This window comes from Lagopus muta, chromosome 3 (genome assembly GCF_023343835.1).
Source record: "Lagopus muta isolate bLagMut1 chromosome 3, bLagMut1 primary, whole genome shotgun sequence".
In the NCBI taxonomy this organism is placed as follows: Eukaryota; Metazoa; Chordata; class Aves; order Galliformes; family Phasianidae; genus Lagopus; species Lagopus muta.
This window is the reverse complement of record NC_064435.1, coordinates 58524832-58545715: the sequence shown is the minus strand read 5'-3', so window position 1 is coordinate 58545715 and position 20884 is coordinate 58524832. Positions and strand designations below refer to the sequence as shown.

General features: G+C 36.9%; 1 protein-coding gene across 6 annotated transcripts in view; it reads right to left on the bottom strand.

The window, feature by feature from the left end:
• CARMIL1 (capping protein regulator and myosin 1 linker 1) overlaps window positions 1-20884 on the bottom strand; it is a 173275-nt gene that overhangs the window by 65739 nt on the left and 86652 nt on the right. For all 6 annotated transcript variants that reach the window (XM_048938948.1, XM_048938950.1, XM_048938947.1 and 3 more), the window contains 7 exons: window positions 17728-17822; window positions 13587-13673; window positions 10048-10151; window positions 8104-8181; window positions 7926-8002; window positions 6870-6974; window positions 2052-2121 (listed from right to left, as the gene is read on the bottom strand). In XM_048938948.1, coding sequence (XP_048794905.1) covers window positions 2052-2121; window positions 6870-6974; window positions 7926-8002; window positions 8104-8181; window positions 10048-10151; window positions 13587-13673; window positions 17728-17822 — 616 coding nt within the window. The remainder of the gene's footprint in view (window positions 1-2051; window positions 2122-6869; window positions 6975-7925; window positions 8003-8103; window positions 8182-10047; window positions 10152-13586; window positions 13674-17727; window positions 17823-20884) is intronic.

The window sequence follows — 20884 nt, the reverse complement described above, 5'->3', positions numbered from 1 at the left end:
AAGCAGAAGGGAAAAGAGTGAAATACATCAGTGCTGAGCAGGTAGAAATAAAAATGTAACTTTCATAGTAAAAAAATAATAAAACAAGCAATATAAAATGATCAAGCTTGGAGTTAAGATATCAGAAAATTATGAGAGCAAATTAAAAGCGGTGGGAGTGGGAAGGAACTGAGATTTTTCCTTCCAGAGTTGAGTGCAGCCTTCCTGGCACAGGAAAGTGGGCAAAGCTGGAGCATCAGCTTTCTGCCCTCCTGACAGTATGTGCTTGCAGGAGCTGGAATAGAAACAGGGCACAAGCTTTGAGCTGCCCGCTGCTCTGTGGTTGGGTGTAGCTCCCAGCAGAGCAGAGGCCTTGGAGGAGAGGGCAAGTGCTTCCAAGCTCCTGGCATAGCAATCCCCTGCTGGAAGCAGAATTTCTTATTTCCAAAGCATGTGATAATGGATAAAGCTCAGTGATATGAAAAAAACGTTGAGGGAAGGATCTAAGGAAGCACTGTCAGTTTGGAGGGACCTGCTATAGATTGTTTCCTCTGCGTATGTCCCCATTCATCTCTGGAAACAGCTGCCTCTCCCTAGTAAATGCTGAAGCAACCAAACCACAGAAGGGAATGCAGTATCTCCCACTGAGCATAACTTTCTCCTTTCTGCTATCACTGCTTTTGCTTTGGTGTCCAATGCAGCTAATGACTCATGGACGTTATCTATGAATGGCATTCAGCTTCAGGCCATGAACTTGCACTCCTGTGCTTGAGTTACATGCTAGTTTATACTTTCATTATTTATGTGTTTTATTTATTTAAGGTTATGAATACTGGACTTCATGTTTGTTAATTTAATCACTCCTCCCTTTTCCTGTCTCCCTCTAAAAGAAAAATTGCCATCCTTCTGAGATAACTGCTCAGAAGTCATAATCACACAAATACCTGACTTGAAAGCTTTTCTGCCTGCCATTTACATGTAGTGCCCCTCCAAGTAAAACCACTTTTAAAAAAAGTACAAAATATCAAAACAAGCTACAAAATGCATTCACAAAGATTTGGTGTTTTTTGTTTTTTTTCTTCCTAAGGAAAGGATGCACATTCCAAAAGCAATCAACCATGAACTTAACAATTACTGCACCTCACCATGTTCATCATATTGCATGCTTCCAATTTAAAGGGAAACCATTACACCTGAAGGGCACTTGTGGAACAGCTACACAGGTGATGGACTTACAAAGATCTTCCTAACAAGTAAAAGGCTTTCTTTCCAGTTTAGAAAGGAAAGCTTTGGAGGCCTGGAGATTTGTTTTAGATAAAAGTGCCCCCAGTTCTCTAAGTAACTTTGCCTCCCTAGTTCCCAGGATCTTGGCTGATTTCTTGTCAGGATCTGTAGCCATACAGGTATCATCCTGCAAGAGTGTGGACAATACTCAGAAACAAAGTGCACAGAAGAGCACAGAGAAAAAAGAAGCAGCAAATCAAGGCTCCCTTTTTTCTTTTTTTCTAATTTGTTGTTGCAGTATTAAAACAACCATTTGCACAACACTTTTCAAGTTAATGGTGCACTTCCATCATTTCTTACTGAAGTTCCCTATTGGCCTGCATTGGTTAATTGATTACAAAAGCAGAATTTATCCCAAGATTTAAGTAAACCTGCAGGAGTGGATGCCTTCCTCCAGTGAAGACATTTTGAAGGAAGACATTCAAACTGCACCTTCAGGATCTGCAGCTTCCTGGGTCCCATTCCAATGCGGACACCTTGGAAAATCTCACACAGGGTGCCCTATAATCAGAGCACCAGAAAGCAGAAACTGCCAAGCAGCAAACAGTATCTACAGTTGCTACTGTAAGGAGCATAATGACAGCATGATGCTGCATGTGTCCTGAACCTCTGCGTTCCTGATTTATGGCACAGATACATACAGCAAATTATTTTGCCATGATTTCTTTGATTTCTACCTTTCTCACAGCTTCTGGTGAGAGGCAGAATGCCTAGCCCAGCAGACTGCATGAGAACTCTAATTCCATATCTATGCATCTTTTGAATACATCCTGAAAAATCATCCTTACCTCACAGCTACTGAGATCTAAAGACACCTCCTTCAGATTGTGATTGCAAGCCAGGCCTAATAAAAGCGCTCTGAAAAAGATCAATATTAGAACCATTTTTTTTTTTTTAAAGGCAGCTTTACAACAGCATAATCAGTAATCACAGGTTAATACACCTAATAGTCACAGAACCATTTCAAAACAAAACCACAGCAACTGAGCAGTTACTTCTTAAAAGACAATGTAGTACAAACCTGCCGTGCCATACCAAGAACACCCCAGCAGCATCAAAAACTTCAGGAATGAAATGCAAATAAGGAAACAGTAAAACTAAGTCTACGTCAACATTTAATAAGGTTCATCAGAGATAGTTTTTCATCAACACTTGCTTTAAAAGACAATCAAATTACAAAAGCATTACAAAAGGAGCGTTGTATTGAGTGTTGTACAACCATACTTGGTCTCTAATTTTCCAAAAATTCCACAAAAAAATGGAGATTACAAAAAAGGTAAGACACAGCAGTCAGACATTTCAGCCTGGAATAATGCCTGTTAGCACTCAAGCACTGTATTATATTGAAGTATCACATCTTTCTCTACTTTTGCAACTCAAAAAACAAATACAAATTTCAAAATGATATTCTCAAACAATGGCAGAATGGCAAAGAAGTGTAGCAATGAACTATTATAATTTTCAAAAGCCCATCTTTAAAGCCTAAGAGAAATTTATTTCCACATACAAAAGTTGGTATTAACATCACGTTTGCGTTAATGCTGCCAAATAACAACAGTATTTATCTTATGAGAGGAGCAAATTCAACCAATGTATACCTTCCACTATCTTTACAATAGGCACTGCTTTGAATTGAATATTGAACTGAGAAACAGAAGAATTTCCTTCACAAGCTTCATTTCAGCCTAACGAAATTCCAATCACCTATGCATGGTGGTAAAGAAAAACAATGCATTTTGCTGAGCTATTTGCCTAAACACTTGCTATGCAAGCAGTGTGTAGAAACTGTGCTTAGAATGCACGTGCCACAAGAATATTTTTCATTTCAGCCTATTGTATCTGCTCTGCAGCTACAAACAATAATCAGCCCTTTGGTGTTATACAAAACAAATATCTTGTACTTCTTTACTTCCTAATCCGTTCAAATACAGACTTAGAGAAAAATATGAAAGCTCTGCAAGTTTTTAGAAATTTTTAGATTATCTTCAACTATGTCCTTCCCAAACATGATTTTATGCAAAGTTTGTCTGATAACTTTACAAGTAGCTTCCTTAATATTTTGAGGCAGTATAAAAAACTCAGAGCATTCATAAAAAGGAAACGTTAAAAAAAAAAAAGCTAGAGAGAGACTGCTGCGAATTCAAATGTAAACCTCTTCAGAGGAAGAAAAAAGTGTCAGCCTCCTTCTTCCCCCCCTCCAACCTATTGACCTATAAACTCCTTTCTAAGAAAACCTCATCATTTCCCACTTTTCTCCTGAAACATAACCAGTAGTCAAAGGCACTTTAGACAGATACATCAGTACTGAGTCACTCTGTTTAAATCACATGCATGGTGATATTTGGAAAAGTCTTGCCCTTGCAGTTAGAATTTGGATGAGAAACGTGTCAGCAACTTGTCTTGTTACAGCCCTGACAGATCAAAATAACATTTCTGGCAATGGTTGTAAATGAACAAAAATGCCAACATATGCCACAACAAGGAAAAGAGCATAAAAACTACTGTCACTCAGTTAAAAATATAAAGCAAACAACAACAACAAACCCTGTGATGGATCATTAACTATATTACCTCTGCATAACAACTAAAAGCAGCTTTTCTCCATCCATTAAACGGTATCTCCAGCAGTATAGCTTTATTAACAAACTTCTTTCCTGGAAGGCTTGGCTTATATTAAAAGGTCCATTGCTTTACAAACAAGCTCATCTCCCTGCCTGAGTGCCCTGAGTAACCAGTATCTTCAGAAACACCAAGTCAACAGATGTGACTAAATGCTCTGAAACTGCAGTCCTAAAGGAAGTTGATAAGAAAGGAATGGTATTACAAAATGAATCAAAGATATCATGTAATGAATTGGTTAAAAGGGGAAATGGAAACTCACTATGCCAGGTATCTACATTTTTATCTGGTGGGTTGCTTTCTTGCTTTGTTTAGTTTCCCAGTGGCAAGCTCCATCTTGAATCATTTACTCAACTCTCACGTCTGGCTCACAGACACTAAAAAGGAACTTCTCCTTTATCAGAGGACAGTTTCAAGGCCCACATTGTCAAAAAAGGTTTTCTGGCTTGCACAGATCAAAGATGCTAAAGCTGTATGATTAGTGTAGACTGTATTACTTTTCCCTCTAGAAATCAGCCTTCATCTGCTATTGCAATCATTACTATGACAAATAAGTCTGTCTGAAAGCAGATGCTTCCATCTCCTTGTCTTTAACACATCCTATAACCTTGATTGTTCTGCAGTTTTATGATTTCTTACAGTTAAGACAAAAATGCTAAGCAGCTGCTCCCAGGTGATAGTACATCTTTTTAACACCAAATTAACTTCCATGTGATACTTTTGACACCAAGTCATATAGGGTTGCTTTGAGATGGTTCTCTGCATTGTTGAGAGATGCACTCAGCTTGGACTGAAGAAAAGGCTGGAGAAAAAGCACATCAAGGAAGCTACCAAGCAGTATTAACAGCTCCGTGCTAAACCCCAGGAAGTGATAAACACTGCTATTGGGGTGAAACAAATGAAGCTCATGGCAAAATGCCAACTAAGTGAGAGAAGAATGGATATTTTCAGAACATCCATGTCCAAGCAGATTTTGGACAGATGCTTTCTGTAGCTGTCTGTGCCAGCAATGGAGTTTACTGCTCTCAACTCACTGTTTTCTGCTTATAACTCTCTCTTTACTTTTATCAACAGCACTCACGTGTGTAACTCCCTTTAACTCAACTCAATCAGACTGAGCCAGATCAGTTTAAATATTATCAGCAGAGTAGATTTTTGCTAATATAGATCACTGGCTGAAAAGGACTAGAAAGATCTCCCATTTGATGCACAGCTGGCAGATCAAGGGGTCACAAGTATTTGGGATATACTTGTGCAGCATCCACGAGCACAGATACCTGCCAAAACTCCTCACGCCACTGAAGATATTCAACACGCCAAAAAAAAACCAAAACAACAAAAAAACCTGAATATGAACCACAGTGTCTGAGATGTCTCACCTTTTCTGACCTCTATGGAAAGATTCAATGTCTCATGACGTTTTTTTCCTGCACTATTGAGAACACTGACCTGGGTGTTAGTCACATGCAACTTCTGTTCTTCTAACTTCATTAAATGTAGCCTCCAGCTGCCCTCAACCACAGGATCAATATCCCTAAGTTAACCTGAATCAACCAAAGTACTTTTCACTAATTATTTTCTGTGCTCATCAGTCCATCAAAACCTTACTTTCTTAACCCCAGCAAAGTCTAACCAAGCAAGACAGCAGCCAAGAGCACCATATGGAACACTGAAAATCAGAGCTAAAACTACTCTGAAATTCCTCAAGCAGTGGGATTTCAATCCACTGCATCTTACTTAAAACCATATTGAACTGTCCCTATGCAGTGTCAAATTGCATTAAGAGAAAGCATCCCAAAACAATGCACATTACTCCTTCCTGTAAGGTGTTTGTAACTTTTATCTGCCTTAGTTTCCCCCAGATCAAAATAAAAGTTTTCCATCCACTACTCGCTCCAACATGTTTGGTTTTGCCACCAAGTCCCACTCATTAGCCACTTCCTTGTTGAGTTTTTGCCTGCTTCACTTCCCTGTTCTTCCTCAGGAGACAGGCTTCTATCCCCACAGATAGAACACACAAATATACTGATATACATATATACATGCACTGACATGTATACGTATATACATACCTACATCCAGATCAGGATTTTGGAGATTGAGTTCTCAGGACTGGTTAGTGATCACATCTAGATTTCTACTGTGGACTGGGTTTTATATGTTTTAATGCACAGTAACTGGCAAGCTGAAAAGAGTCTAATTCAGCCAGTAAAGACAAGGATTCTGCCAGAATTGTAGAATGACCTATTGAGATTATATCTATCTACGTAGATAGATCTTGATTTTAAAGCAACCCCTTTAAATTCCACTTCACCACAGTACACAAAATGCACACATCTCAAGAGGGGTGACACAGCACTACAGAATTTCCCACTACCTGCATTATGCTATAAGAGGAGTTTTTCTCTGTCACTGGGTGGTCAGTGGAACAGCCCAGTGCATGTAACAAGAACCTGTTACCTGTGGGATGGGCAACATACAGAAAAGCAAAGCATTACACTTAGCACTCGTAGAACTGGATGCCATCATCTCTCTCTCTAAAAGGAGGGTGCAGTTCTGGGCAAGAGGTCTCTCCCATCAAGCACTGCAACAGCTTCATATGCACAATGGTTCTTGCAATAGTGCAGCCTCAAAGGAATGATGCTAATACAAATACATAATCCCATCTTATTGCAAAGCAAATAGTTTTGTTTGGAAGGCACAAAGTGAGAAATATATCACAAAAAGTTGATGGAAACAAAACGGCTGTGACACAAACCAAACTATGATTAATAGCCTCAAACATGAGACAGAAGCAGTATTTCTTTAACATGCGGTCATTATGAAACTCACTCTTCCAATATCAGTAACACACAAATGGAAAAAATGGAAATAAAATCCTTCCCTCTTCTTTTTTTTTTTTTTTTCCTTAATATATATATAGCACCACATAATAACAATGTGAACTAGGTGTTAGGCAACAGGAGAAGATTAAATGAAATTCTTACTTCAGAGGCTCAGGAGGCAGTTTAGTTCCCGAGAGATTAATCTGCATCAATGCAAGTGAGCTGCTGAAAAACTGTTTGAAGGAGGGAGGGACTTCTTTTCCTTTTCTGTAAGTAAATATATTCATTAAGTAACATCTAGGTGCTTCTCATTTCAACAGTGCATATTAATTAGTAATAGTTACAGTACTAATACTATATTAATAATTGAATATTCAATAGTGAACATCCTATAGCGAATGCAGACTGTCAAAATTGTAACAGTCATTTATGTGTTGTTTAATTTGCTGTACTTTCAACAGCTCAGTAGTCAGTAGCTCTCACTAACTTGGAAATACAACGCTATCAAAATGTTGATTCAAAAAACAATTTTCACCATTGTACTGCTGCTCAGAAGACATTATTATCTAGCTTCTGCTTGGTGAACTACCAGGAATGATCATTCAATTCTGATTGATCATGAGTATACTTAGATTTCACGAGTAAAAGTTCAAACAGTGCTCTACAAAACACTGATGTTGCCTTTTCACCACTAGACATAACTACTGAACACTGTGATTGCTTATCCCTAACTAGCTGACACCTCTGACAGGTGCTCAATCTACTGATCTGAAGGAAAGGAAAACTAAGGCTATTATTTCCTATGCTGGAAGTACTCTATAAAGTCAGTGTTCAATCTCAAAGACTTTCTGAAGGACTTCTTCCCAGGAAAAGAAGAAAAATAATAAAGTGCATTTTTAACGATCAACAAATCATGAAAAATAAGCACTTTAAAATCAAATTTGAAGAAGAGTTAAGTTAGACTTCAAAGTCTAATATTACAACAGAGGATGTATACAAACCGCCTGGTGTATCAGGATCATAAAAAACTTATTAGACAAGGTAGCTTATATTACAGCTATCTAGCAAAGAACTTCCTTGGAATAATGATACTTTTTTTTTTTTTAGAGACCTTTTATAAACTCATGCATTTCTTCTTTAAAAGAAACATGCCAGCACAAAATCAAGAAAGTATAACACAAAATACAGCAGTTGAGGGAAAATACATTTAAACTGTACCTGTGAGAAAAAAGCGTCCTGGAAAGACTAAGGACAGCTAGATGCTGAAGACATCCACGAAGGAGGGCTCCACACACCTGATTTAAGATAAGGAAGATTGATTTTAGTAGGTATACAAAGTAGGGAATTTTCCTTGGTATTTGAATCTCCACACACACAAAGAAAAAAAAAGCATTACCATATCTAGAGCACACTCTGTGTTGGATAAATCCAGATGAACAAGGGCATTTGGCTGGGCCAAAAAATTGTAGAGGCTCTATAATTAATGGAATGAGAAAAAAACAAACATATCAATGTTATTTTTTGATACTGTGACAGATTTCTTTTCAGATGCATTTAGGTTTGTATAAAACTGCACTACAGATGTGTCTGAAACCTTTCACTCAACCAAAACAACCTGTTTTACTTTCAAAGGCTATCATTTTTCAGGAACAATAGGAAAAAATGGTGCTCAGACCACATCTACCAAATGCTAAGCAGAAAACTCTTGAGTTACTTTGTAAAAGCACTTTCACAGAAAATGATAATTTTGTTAAAAATACCTTGTGATATTCAAAGTGACATCATATTTTCTAAAAAGGCTAACTGGCTTGAAAGTTTAACACAGCCCCTCTAAGCATGAAGGATGAGAATCATTTGCATTTGAAGACTATGGCTAATTCTTAATATTTGCAGTGTGTAAGAAGTTGAAGAGAGAATACAGAACAAGTAGAAAATAAATCTAATATTAATGACTTTGGTACTACACAGACTACACTAGTGCACATAAAGCATATTATACTTTGCTTTTTTATATTTTTAGTCTCTCAGAACAGCAAAAAAAAACAAAAAAAAAAACCAAAAAAAACAAGAAAAGAAAGGATGACATAGTTCACAGAAACATGGAACAGACAACTCCATCTGAAATCTACCCCAGCTGAGCACATTTAACATTTTAAAAATAGATATGTCTTTCTTAAAATTAGGTCATTTAGCAGATACACCTAATAGTGAAAGAAAGGTTCCTACCCTAAAAATCCCTGTGCTTTGCTAGAGTTTATTCTATATGCTAAATAACAGGATTTCTTTACTCCTGTTGGAAAACTGTTCCACAGATTAAGAGATCTCAGTATTAAGAACCTTTTTCTTTGAACCATCTCTCTCTCCCTCTCTGACAGGCTATGAAAAGACTTATTTTTTGTCCCATAAAATACTATGGGAAGACATCAGACTTCTTTAACCACTGCCTGTCAACGTCACACTTCTTGTTTTTATATATTTCTCCTGTTATTCTCTCTCTGAAAATAACTGTGTGTCTTTCTGTACGTTAGACAGTGCGTTTGCTACCTTTTAAATCCTCTTGTCCCACTAAAACTTTCATTTCCTGAAAATACATCCATACATCTGAAAAGCCTAGTTCTTAGAATATGCTGATAAACCTGAAACTAGTCAAGTTTGTGCAAAATGTCACATGAAAGTCACAGGTAGGTAAAGTCCAACAGATTCAAATGATCAGATTAGGCGTCTCCAAATTTGCATGTTTTAGATGCTTCATAATCAGAGAACTCAAAATCTGACAGTTACGATCAAATAGGATGTGATTGCAAAAAGGTGAGTACACACCAACTGAAAACTTAATGTATTTTGTTACATAGAAAACAGCTGCAGCTCAATAGCTACTGGTGAACTGAACAACAAGATTTCAGAAGAGATTTTGCAAAGAATTGTGAGTTTCAGTAGGAGATAAACAGATTTTTCTATACAGACAAAAATACTCAAAAGCATAAATAAAATCAAATCATTCCAAATCAAAGGAATTAAATTGTTTCCAGTCTTCCAGTGAAAATTTTGTAATACATTTATCATTAAAAAGAGTTTTTTTAATAGTGTTTTGGTCACTTCCAAACAGAACTCAGAGAGTGTGAAAGGTCTACTGAAACAAGACCTATTTGTATGAACACATTTATGTGGTTCTATTTAGTTGTGTAGGGCAATTTAAAGCTCTAAGCGTATGCAAAATAATCTAGATCAAAATATTGTTTTTTATCCCTACTAGAACTGTACTGAAATAAAGGCAAAAAAAAAGTTAATAAAATGGCATTGCCTTTCTTCTACCAATAAATTAGAACAGTGACATGCTTACTGAGAGATCATCCCCACGGAGAGCATTCCCTGAGAGGTCAAGATAGACGAGCGTGTTCGCTATCAGCGAGTTGGCACTCAGTGACTGGGAAAGGCTGTTCACCCCTGCAAGAAAAGGTCAGTATTCACCTTATCCAGCACAGTACTAGCAGAGACCCTGCAAAAGCACAATTCCAGTGAACACAGTCACACAGTCACAGAATTTTTAATGGCCTCCTGTAACTGTCACTGTTCTACAGGGGAGGAAGACAGATCACCAGGAAGATACAAGACTTCTTTTTGTCATAAAAGACATGGTTTAGTTCGGGCTCCCTGCCTCTGATAAAACAGGTCTCAGCGAGCGACACATCCTGAGTTTCAGGAAGAAATCTTTTTGCCATCTCTGCAGTGGCTTCAACTGTGCAACCATATTTTGTAACAGATTTTAAAGACAGATTTCACATAATAATGCTCAGACAATGTCCTCTCACAAACAATAATATTTAGATAAAAGTATCTGTGGAAGATCAAGCACATTAACAAGTATAATTTGCCAGAACTTCAAAAGCAACTGACAAGACCTAGAAGTTAAAAATACTTCAATTATGCATTTGCCTGTAATTTCAGAAAAAAATAGTTAGCTAATTAAAGTATCAAGAGATGCATAAAGACACTCATTTCCTGTTGACAAAAAAAATACAGATTTTTTACGTTAAAATTAAAAAGCTCACGTTGGGAACAAGTCAGCCAAGTTCCAAAGTTCTTCAGCTTTTCCAAATAAAAATTAGGATGTGGCTATTTCCAACAAAACTAATTTTCACCTGAGGACCCTTATAGCTTATTACAAAGTTCTTAATTTGTTGTAGATGACTATCACTGCCTGCATCACTGTGAACTTCAGCAAACAGTGATTTTCTCATAAATGCCTAGGCAAAAGAGTGAAGCAGGTAGGTGTTTCCATCTGTAACACATTACAGTGCAATTTTTCAAAGCTCCTGATCAGTCAAAGTGAACTGGTATTCAGCAGATAGAACACATGCATTCTTCATTTAAAAACTATTAAAAAATGGGTTTACCATTGGAGGAAGCAGCTAGCAAGTCACTGGAAACCAAAATACACTAGGCAGTGCTTTAGTTTTCCAAGCATACAAATATTAAGAGAGTCTCTCCTGTTAGTAGCTGTTGGCTTTAGGAAATTTTTGATACTCAAAAGAACTGGAGAACAATGACATCTTTGCCAAGTCTTGAAACATTTCTGTTCACTGTAATTTATCTTAATGTTGCATTATTGAATCTATGCACTATCCATAAAGGTAAGGAGCAAACGAAAACTTTGAAACTTTGAAAGATCTGAAAGTCCTATTTAACTACTAGAACTTGTCATTCTAGATTCCCTTTAATAAGTCTTCTCAGTAACGTTTATAAGCAACAAATAGAAATGAATGCAATATAATATGAACAGCTCAGCAATATACTACTGGACAACAATTCTGAGAATTCAGAAATTGTGACTGAGCTTGGGGAAAAATAGCTATAAAACAATCCAAAATGTTAATGCTTGTATCATATTTAAAACAGTTCAACTACTCAAAATTGGCCACATCATTGAAGTCTTCATTCAAATGATGCAAATGATGGATTCTTTTCAATTAGCCTTTGGCTCAGGTTCAGCAACTCTGTCCCTGTCTTTGAATGAGGATGTTAAATTTTTCCACTTAACCAGATTCTTCAAATCAATATACTTTTGTTTGAACTTCACCTACCTCATTCTATACTTTGACAGTAATCTCACTTTCATTTGCAGACAACCTATCATGCTCTTTTACTGCTCTCAGGAGGCTCAGAGTATTAATGGCTCTTAGGAACCTCGAGATACAATATTTGAAGAATGATCAGTTGGGAAGTTACCACCTGAACTTCACTTCTCAATCCTAAAAACTTATTAGAAACTTATTTTGAATAGAAAGCACTTTTAAAAGAAGGTCAAAACCAGTGAGAGATTGTACAGAATTTCTGAAGTCGATAAAGCCAGGCTTCTCCCAGCTATAGGAAAAAGCTCTCAATATTCCAAGTTAGAAAATGGTCTTCCAAGTTAAAAAGCAATTCAGAACTGCCTTCTTACATTAAAGAAAAACTGGATAACACAAACAGCTTTGCAGACAAGCAAAGATGCAAAGCTGAAAATCTTCATGTATAGAGAGCTATAACAATTCCAGATTTAAGACTTCACTATACTTTTAAAAGGGAATTTTGAAAAGCTACCATCCAACAATATTCATTGTGACATGCTGCTTTTTAGAGAATAGATATTTGAAGGCTAGGGTGGATCATGCCGTCTGGACTAGGGATTCACATGGGGCCAGTAGTAGAAATGTTGGAATATATTTTCAGCTTTTGTTCAAAGATTATCTTTACAAGGAATGTTAAAAATCTTTCCAATTATTTTCATAACCTCAAAATTCACTTTTACTGACAAGAATTTTGTTGCTGAGCTTCATCAAGCTGGCATTTGTTCTTTCTAGAGGTGAATGTGCAGCTAGAATATTCTCTTGACTAAACAATCAAGAGTTGATGAAATCATTCATAGCACATGAAGAAAAGAACAGGGTGTTTTTTTCCAAAAGTGTTTCTATTGAAAATGATGACTGAATAAATTCACTATAGAGCTTACTATCCAGTTAAACAATATTAGAGCTACAGAACACTCACTAAAAACAACATCAAAAAACCCTTCTCCACACTCATATTCCTCCAGGTCAATTCCTAAAGCTTAGGAGAGAGAACACAGAATCTTCACAGAGCAGTAATTAAAAGGATAAAAGAGCATGGATTACATCTCTTACATCCTAGGTTATGATGTCCTTCATTGACTGCACTTCAGTTACCTTTTTCAGGTCAACATCACCTGAAAAAATACTGTGATAATGCTTTTTTTTTTTTTTTTTTTTTTTTTAAACACTACTCTGTAGAATCTGGTTTAATCCATTCTGTTAAAGAGATTACTGAGTCTACTATATGTAAAACATCAATGAAAAAAACCTGTAAGTTTCAGACGTATGTTTCAGTATTATGCTAAAAATATGCATCTATTTCAATTACTGCATCAAATCAAATGTGTGCAAATTATAAAACAAAGCAGTCTCCACTCAGGGCAAATAAATTAACAGCTTTTGTTGTAACACTTGATTTCATAAAGTAGTCAAGTGAAATAATTGCATGAAAAACATTTGAGCAGTTTTCCAAATGCTGTTTAGAAAATTCTCCACACATTCTTGCCTCAGATGCTTAAATAAAATGTAACATCTATTGCAATTTTAAATTAAATCTTACTTTACGGTAAAGGTTCCAGCTCACATGAAGAATAAGAGTTTTCTAAAATCAGATGGGGTACAGCACCCAAATAGTAAACTTGGGGATGTAAAAAAGCAGCTGCACGGTTTAAAATACATATATGAATCAGTAACAGAATGGACTACTTTATAACCTCGTAACAAAAGGTATCATTAAGATGAAAGCCTGAAACTTTAACAACAGGAAAATATGCATATTTATAGAGCATACCTTTAGGTGACAAGGAGGTTTTAGATAAGTTTAAATGTTTCAGTCCCTTTGGAAGTTTGGCGAACTGGATGCTTAGAGATGATACACCTGTTGGGGAGCAAAGAGAAAGTGGAAGTTCTCAGGAAGTCAGTTCAACAATGTGGTCCCAGCTTTTCCAAGCCCTTCCAAGCATCTAAGTAGTTTAGAAACTGCGTGAGACACACACACACATCTGAGAGGGGGTTGAAGGGAATTTATTATACATGCCCAACAGTTAGCATGTGAGACGTTCTGAAAGATTTATGCTTCAGTCAGAAAATATATATAAAATAAACACCCAACAGCAGCAGTTCACATGAAACTTCAAAACTTTTGTCTTGAAAGGAGGAGAGATGTACATAGTAGCCAACATCGGCCTCTCTTCCACAACTAAACCCCTTCTTTATTAAATAAAGGAATACAGATGTTGTTCAAAAAACACAGATATGCACAAGTGAGCTGAAATATTTCTGTGGAAGAGTATCCAATTCACATGAAAGAAACTACAATACAGGTACAGATTTGTTCTGAAAACCTGAAATCTCCACTGGGCTGTAATGGCCACTTATCTCACTTCATTCCAGCAGCCTGTAGGTTACCAACTAATGCACAGACTTGGAAATGCTTGAATTGTTTGGAATTCCAAACGGTAAAAATGTCTTAGGATACTGACTGACTCAGCACAAATCCAATAAAAGAAAACAATGTTCTTTTCATTTAAGTGCTTTCTCAGTGTATCCGAGTTCCACACTCAATAAATTTAATTCCCCGTTTAAGAAAAGGACTGAAATATGATTAAGAGGGCACATCCTAAAAAATGACTGAACCAGTTTATGAAATATTTATTATAGGAGTAAATCAACATAAAAAGTCAAATCTTAACGTGAGCATGAAAAACAATCCTCTATAGGAAATTGCTTAGCAAGAAAAAGGGAGACATGAGCAAAGTCTTTTCCTTGCTCCGAAACACAATTAAATAAAAAAGCTGATGCCGTTCTCCACAAAAACGGACACCAAAGAATCCAGTATTATGACCCATAGATGTGTGTACTCTGTTTCTAACATGGTTTACAGGCATAAATAATGGAAGAGCAGCTACATTACAGATGTAAAAGTTGGAGGAGTTTTTTTTAACCCTTTGTGTAAAAGCCTGTTGTATAGGCTAGTCAGAGGTGCAACTTCCCCACAGCTTAAAACAACATGCTATGTTTCATTTACACTGCCAAAATATTAGACTGATAATGCTTTGCCATCATGTACTGCAAACCATAACGGTAACGGTGTCTTCAACCTTCTGCAAGAACGCATCAAGTCTTATCAACTGAATTTTCATTCCTAGATCCGCTACTTAAGAACAAAAAACTAAAAACTTTTTAGCTCCTCTGAAGAAGGATCAGCCTTTCATAAGATTGCCTCAATTTAAATTCTGTGTATGAGTGTTCATCTTTGTTGAGCTGGCTTCGTCACAATACATACTTTCACACGCAAGGTAGAGTTCCGCTGGCAAAGGTGAAGAAAAATGAGTACAAAGAGAATCACTAAGGACACCACCAGAGTAATTTTTGTTGCAAAGTATTTTGGGTCAGAGGCCCAGCAAATAATTTTACCTCTCCATCTTTCCACTTAGCTAACATTTATCACTCCAACCAAGCTGAATAATTTAAACATCTCGCTAGCATTGGAGAAGAAATACCCACTGAGTTTTAAGATAGGGGAACGAGATGCAGAAAAGCAAAACTGCTTTTGATAACTCAGACACTCTCTTTTTGCTGATCTCAACAGAGCTGAGCTCTAATAGCAGAAGTAAACTTCACTGCTTTCAGGCACACAGATTTGATTTTGAGTATTCCCAGACTTGAGCTTATTTGGTTTGCACAATTTTTCAGAAAATAAGAAATGAGATTCTGATGCCAGTAAAGCCAAAAGCAGAGCTTCCATCACTACAGCATGTCTAGATTTTAAAACCAAAATTAATAACAAACTTTCCATGTGTTAGACTCACAAATACTGACAGTACCATTAAGAGCTGCCAATCATAAATTAAGAGGCTGATCTCAGTGTAAAATCATATCATTCAAACACTTACTAATATGTCAGCTGAAGCCAGGTCCTGTATCTCAGCTAAAAAGAACACTCTTCTCATATCACTGGACTATGGAATACTGCATTAATAATACAGTGCTTCTACTTTTTGATATTCAATAGTGTACAACAGCTAATTGGTCCAAACAAGGGACAAGGATGGGTTCTTTCCCATTATTCACACTGTCCTGTCTTGTTCCCCTTAGAATTGTGTTATAATCTGCTTGCATTCCTTGTTTCTAGAGAGGTAATGTGTTAAGAGATTTTTTCCAAAATATGTATGTTAACATGAACCTTCATTATACCAGCTTTTACCTGAGGAAAGCTTGCTGCCTCATCTGTTTAATGAAGTCAAATTTCATTTTCATACAGTGGATATCAGATCACAGAATAGGTAAATCCTTCTTTAAAATATTTGCATATTGCAATTATAGTTAATTTATTTTCAAGCATCCATATAACTTAGCTGATTCTCTAACAAAAAGGTCAAACTTTAATTGCATCTGGTAGAAGACACTGAGATGATAAACCTCTACAAATTTCTCCAATTAGCATCTTCTGCATTTCTTTTGTTTTAATCTTGTATGTAGCTATTCCAAAAGGTCTTGAAAGCATGACTTACTGCAAAGTTAGTACTCACACCAATATACTTAAAATAGAAAAAAAAAACCCTTGCCTGATTTAAAAAGTCGTTTTTTAAAAAGCCTTTCATAAAGCACAATCTAACTAACAATCAACACTTCTTTAAATACACTTCTTCAAAAGTAGATTCAACAATGTGGCAGACATTTTTTTTTCAACTTAAAACTGAAAATTCAGAATAATGCAGCTATCCCTATGGCACACAGTAATAATAACGTTGTACAGCAAAACATTGGCTTTTGCTAAAGAGTTTTCAGGAACCACACAAAGGGTAGTCAAAAGAGTTTAGCAGTTCACGTGAACAGTTTTAAATGAACAACTATTCTGAATAAGTCAAAAGTAAAAATGTTTTCAAACTTATTTTGAGCCAAAAGGAGAAAAGATACACAAGAGGAAAAAATACTCCGCATCTTTCTCCCCCTTAGTTGAAATGGAGTAAAAGGAGACATACCTACAAAATACTATATTAACAGCATTGTGAATCGGGTTGTAACCAAAATGAACAGCTTTTCCATTTTGAATCGTGTCAGACAAAAGACTGAAATTCTGCCCCACATAAACCAAATGAAATAAGAAAAGGTTCACTGCATAAAATTCCTATTTTATTTCTGGCCCAACAGCAGCGCAAGGTAGTCTGATCCCAAGAACACTGTGCTTGGAATGTATTAAATGAATCAAATGGAAATCGCATGTGGGCAGCACTGAAGGGTCAACACCAGACTGAAAGAATGTAACCTTATTTTAAAAATAAATGCTCCAAGTGAAAAGAGAGTAGATGGGAAGGGAATGACTTGACTTGATATGCACTGAAATCACGCCTAGCTGGAGGAAAGCTAGGCTGTTCAGTTTTATTTTTCATCTTGCAGAGTCAACAATCCTTAGCTACATAAGGATGCCAGTATTACAGAGCACTGTGAAAAACTAGCAACACTTCAGACTAGAACAAAGCTCATAAAGAAATGGCTTCAAAACCAGATCTAACTATGAGATTATTGCTGAAATAAAATGCAAAACCTCCCGGAAAATACAGTTCAAGCAATAAATTTGTCTTGCACTTCATCTTATATTCATTGTATTGCCTTTAAAAATATGCACCATTTTTTCTTTCTAGCTGTAAGCATTCATTGTGCTCTATCTTCCTGTAAAAGATACTTCAATGATAGTGTAATGAAATCTAATGAAATCCATGGATGGTTTAAGACATTTAAATGCTTCTTCATAAGCTAATGGAAATGTATTAATCAAAAAGAATAGCAATTCTCAGTTGTTTGTGAACAACAAACGTTCACAATAGCATTCCAGACAGAACAGTATCTTGTTATTTGGGCAAAGCTGAATGGAGCAGAGGCAACCCCCCTAATACATTTGCAGAAAGAGGAAAACATTAACGTTACAGTACCTCGGTCTTCAAGTGGATTGCTAGCAAGGTTGATTGTATGAAGTCCTGAGTTGGGATTATGGGATAGGGCACTGGCTAGTTTCTGTGCAAAATCTCTGCAAGAAAAGAATACAGAGGGAGAAAAAATTCTGTTATCTCCTCTGTCAAAAGCACGTACAGAGGCTTAAAAGTATCAAGGGATTACTAGAAAGAAATAGCCAACTTATACTATTGATTCTTTGTCTTTTTAAACAATGCTTATCTGGCTGATTTGCTGTCTTTCGAAGCAGGTTATATTACTATTTATTTATTCTGTGATTTAAGATACTGAAGAGCATTAAATCAAAGCTCAAGCTACTTTTGATAAAGATCTAAACATGTAAAATATGGGTTAATTTAAAATAATTTAGAACTCAACCACATCTCCTCCTCATCGTGCACAGGTGGGATACATACATTAACTTGCACAGCATTATCTCCCTCACTCACAAAGCTAAATTCTGACACCACCCCCTAACTTGCAGCAAGTTTCCATCAATAATCACTCAAACAGATGGGCTTTGCAACATATCATAGAATCAACACAGCATTAGTATTGTGATCTTGTAAAATAGCAGGAATAACTCTCTCAAAGAACAGAACAACACTGAAAAACTGTTCTCTGCTTGCTTCTTTTTACAATGAGAAGCATCAAGGTTGCCCACAGTCCCAGAAACGTGAGCTGAGGGAGATGATGGTGTATTGGGTTGTATGTGCAAATATGTAGATGGAGAGTATGGCCTGCTTATGTTCCAAATCCACTTGAAAGACAAGGGAATGCTGCCCTCTCTGAGCACATTCTGCTGTCACTGGACTATCACTACTCACAGCATAAAGTTTAAAGCTAACTTTGGTTTTCTTACATGATCACATCACCAGACTCTGGTTGAATCATTTTCTACATATCATGTCACAAGGCTGTGGGTTCATACCAGCTCTATGTCAATTTCATAAACCCATCCTTGTACCTGTTAGAAAGCACTTATGTATTAAGAGACTAAATCTACTGTGCAGTTCTGTGGAGCAGACTATGCTTTCAATGGTTTTACTTTATTTAAGTTAGGAAAAGAGGTAGAAATCAAATAATATTTCTTGAGCTTCCTCCCAGCATCCTTCTCTCTCTGCTCCAAAGTACAGCATCTTACCTCCTGGAGGGCAGTGCTAAGAGAACTACTGGATAGAGTACTAAAAGAATGGAATTAACACTGTTCCTTTTCCCTGGGACAGATCCTTCCTATCACAAGAGCTGTCAGCCTGTGTGCTGAGAATTACAGTGGAGGTAGCAACATTTTCTGCGCTTTGAAAAAGAGCGGAGATAAGATAGGGATAACCTCAATAGCTTTTGGCTATCTGTTGTTGCGAGGTGTACTCAAGTAGAGATGCTCCAGGAAATTTTAGTTCCCCTTTGAAACTATATCATATTCTTATCCTAAAGAACAAAATATTCTTATCCTATGTTCTTACTGTGAACACAAACAGTCAACCACTTTGGACTTAAATTTGTGCCACCTGACAGGCCTCAGGGTACCCTCCTTTGCTATCTGCTGCTGCTCCTGCAGATGACTACTACTACATCTCCTGTAGGGCACCTGTTTTCCAACATTCTAGATACTGAGGGTCATTCAGGCTTGGAGGTAAAGCTTTTAAAAGGTCTGATATAACTACATGTATGAGAGAGGAAGAATATTTCACCAATGGTAAGAATAGTACAAACCAGGAAATCTCAGACAAAAATTCCTCAAGATCAGTCCAGATAACACATCCAGACAACACAATAGAGAAACAGAGGATGTGTGTAGGAGGAGCTAACGTGATTACATGCAAGGACATTCAGAGCCCATCCAGCAGGGGAAGACGAGCTGCAGAATCTGTCAGAGGCCCTCCTTGTATCATCAGCAGGCATGTCTATTCTCTCTCTGTTATCACAGTCACTCCCCTTGGGACACGGTGGCAGAAGTTACTGCAGATGGCAATAGGCACAGTCTGCCTGCCAGATTTCAGAATATTGAAGCACAACGAACAAACAATTTTCACCAGCTTCTGCAAATAGGCCTTTTCAGACTGGAGACTCCACCTTGCAATTTCACAGAAATGAATCTTCTGATAATTGCATGGTCCTCTATTTCTCTAAAGCAGCAAACAGATACAATTCTCTTTTCACACTCATTTGTTCAGATCACCTTAAACTATTCTTCATTCACTGAAATCTGGATATCACCTACCTCAATTAGCATCCTAACAATTATCAAGACATTTATATCCTCTTTTTTTTTCCCATCAAAGACATCCAAAATAATCTAGACTGCATCCTTTAAGTCTGTAAAAAAAATAGCAGTGCGCATAAAATTTTCAAGAACACCTAAACTGTCAGAAATCTTATTAGACAGGGGGCTTTTTTTGACAGCACACTTTTCCCCAACATCAAGTCTGCACTTCTCTAGGTCCTGGGTCCTTACTACTGCTGTAAGTGTATGATAGTTTGTAGTCCCATCAGCTGGAAGGATGACAGTTTTATATGGAGCTATATCCCATACCACATAACACATAATAATGGCTGGAGGTAGAAAATGAAATCATCTGAAAGTGGCCCTGCTACAGGAGAAAATACACTCATGCAGCTGCTCAGGTGCCTCTGGAGGCATTGTTCTTGGTAGCTCTATCTCAACAATTGGTCTGTTGTGTTTCAGTAGCTCTTTCTCAACACTTGTCTGGCAGTCTGTCACAACTCATTAGAAGTGACTGGTCTATAAGCTGTGCAAAGATGCCCAGTAACAATAGGATTTCCTCCTAGCAAGCAGATATGATAACTGGCAAAATTGACAAACGTATCCTTGACAAAAACAGACAGACAGTGCTGAGCACAGCAGATGCACACCAGGGCAAAATGCCAAATACCACACACGTAGATGGAGGCACAAAACCAAAGTCATAGGTTGATTATCTGTCAAATCCTATTAAAACTGAAAACAGATCCAACTGTTAGAAGTTAATGTAGACAGTGTACAAAGGTAGTCAATGTATCTTTTTATATTCGTGATTAGCAGTATGTCTCACGGCACAGAGTGCAGGAAAAACAAGATCAAAATCAGTTCAGAAAAAAGAAAAAAGGAAAAAGGAAAAAGGAAAAAGGAAAAGAAAA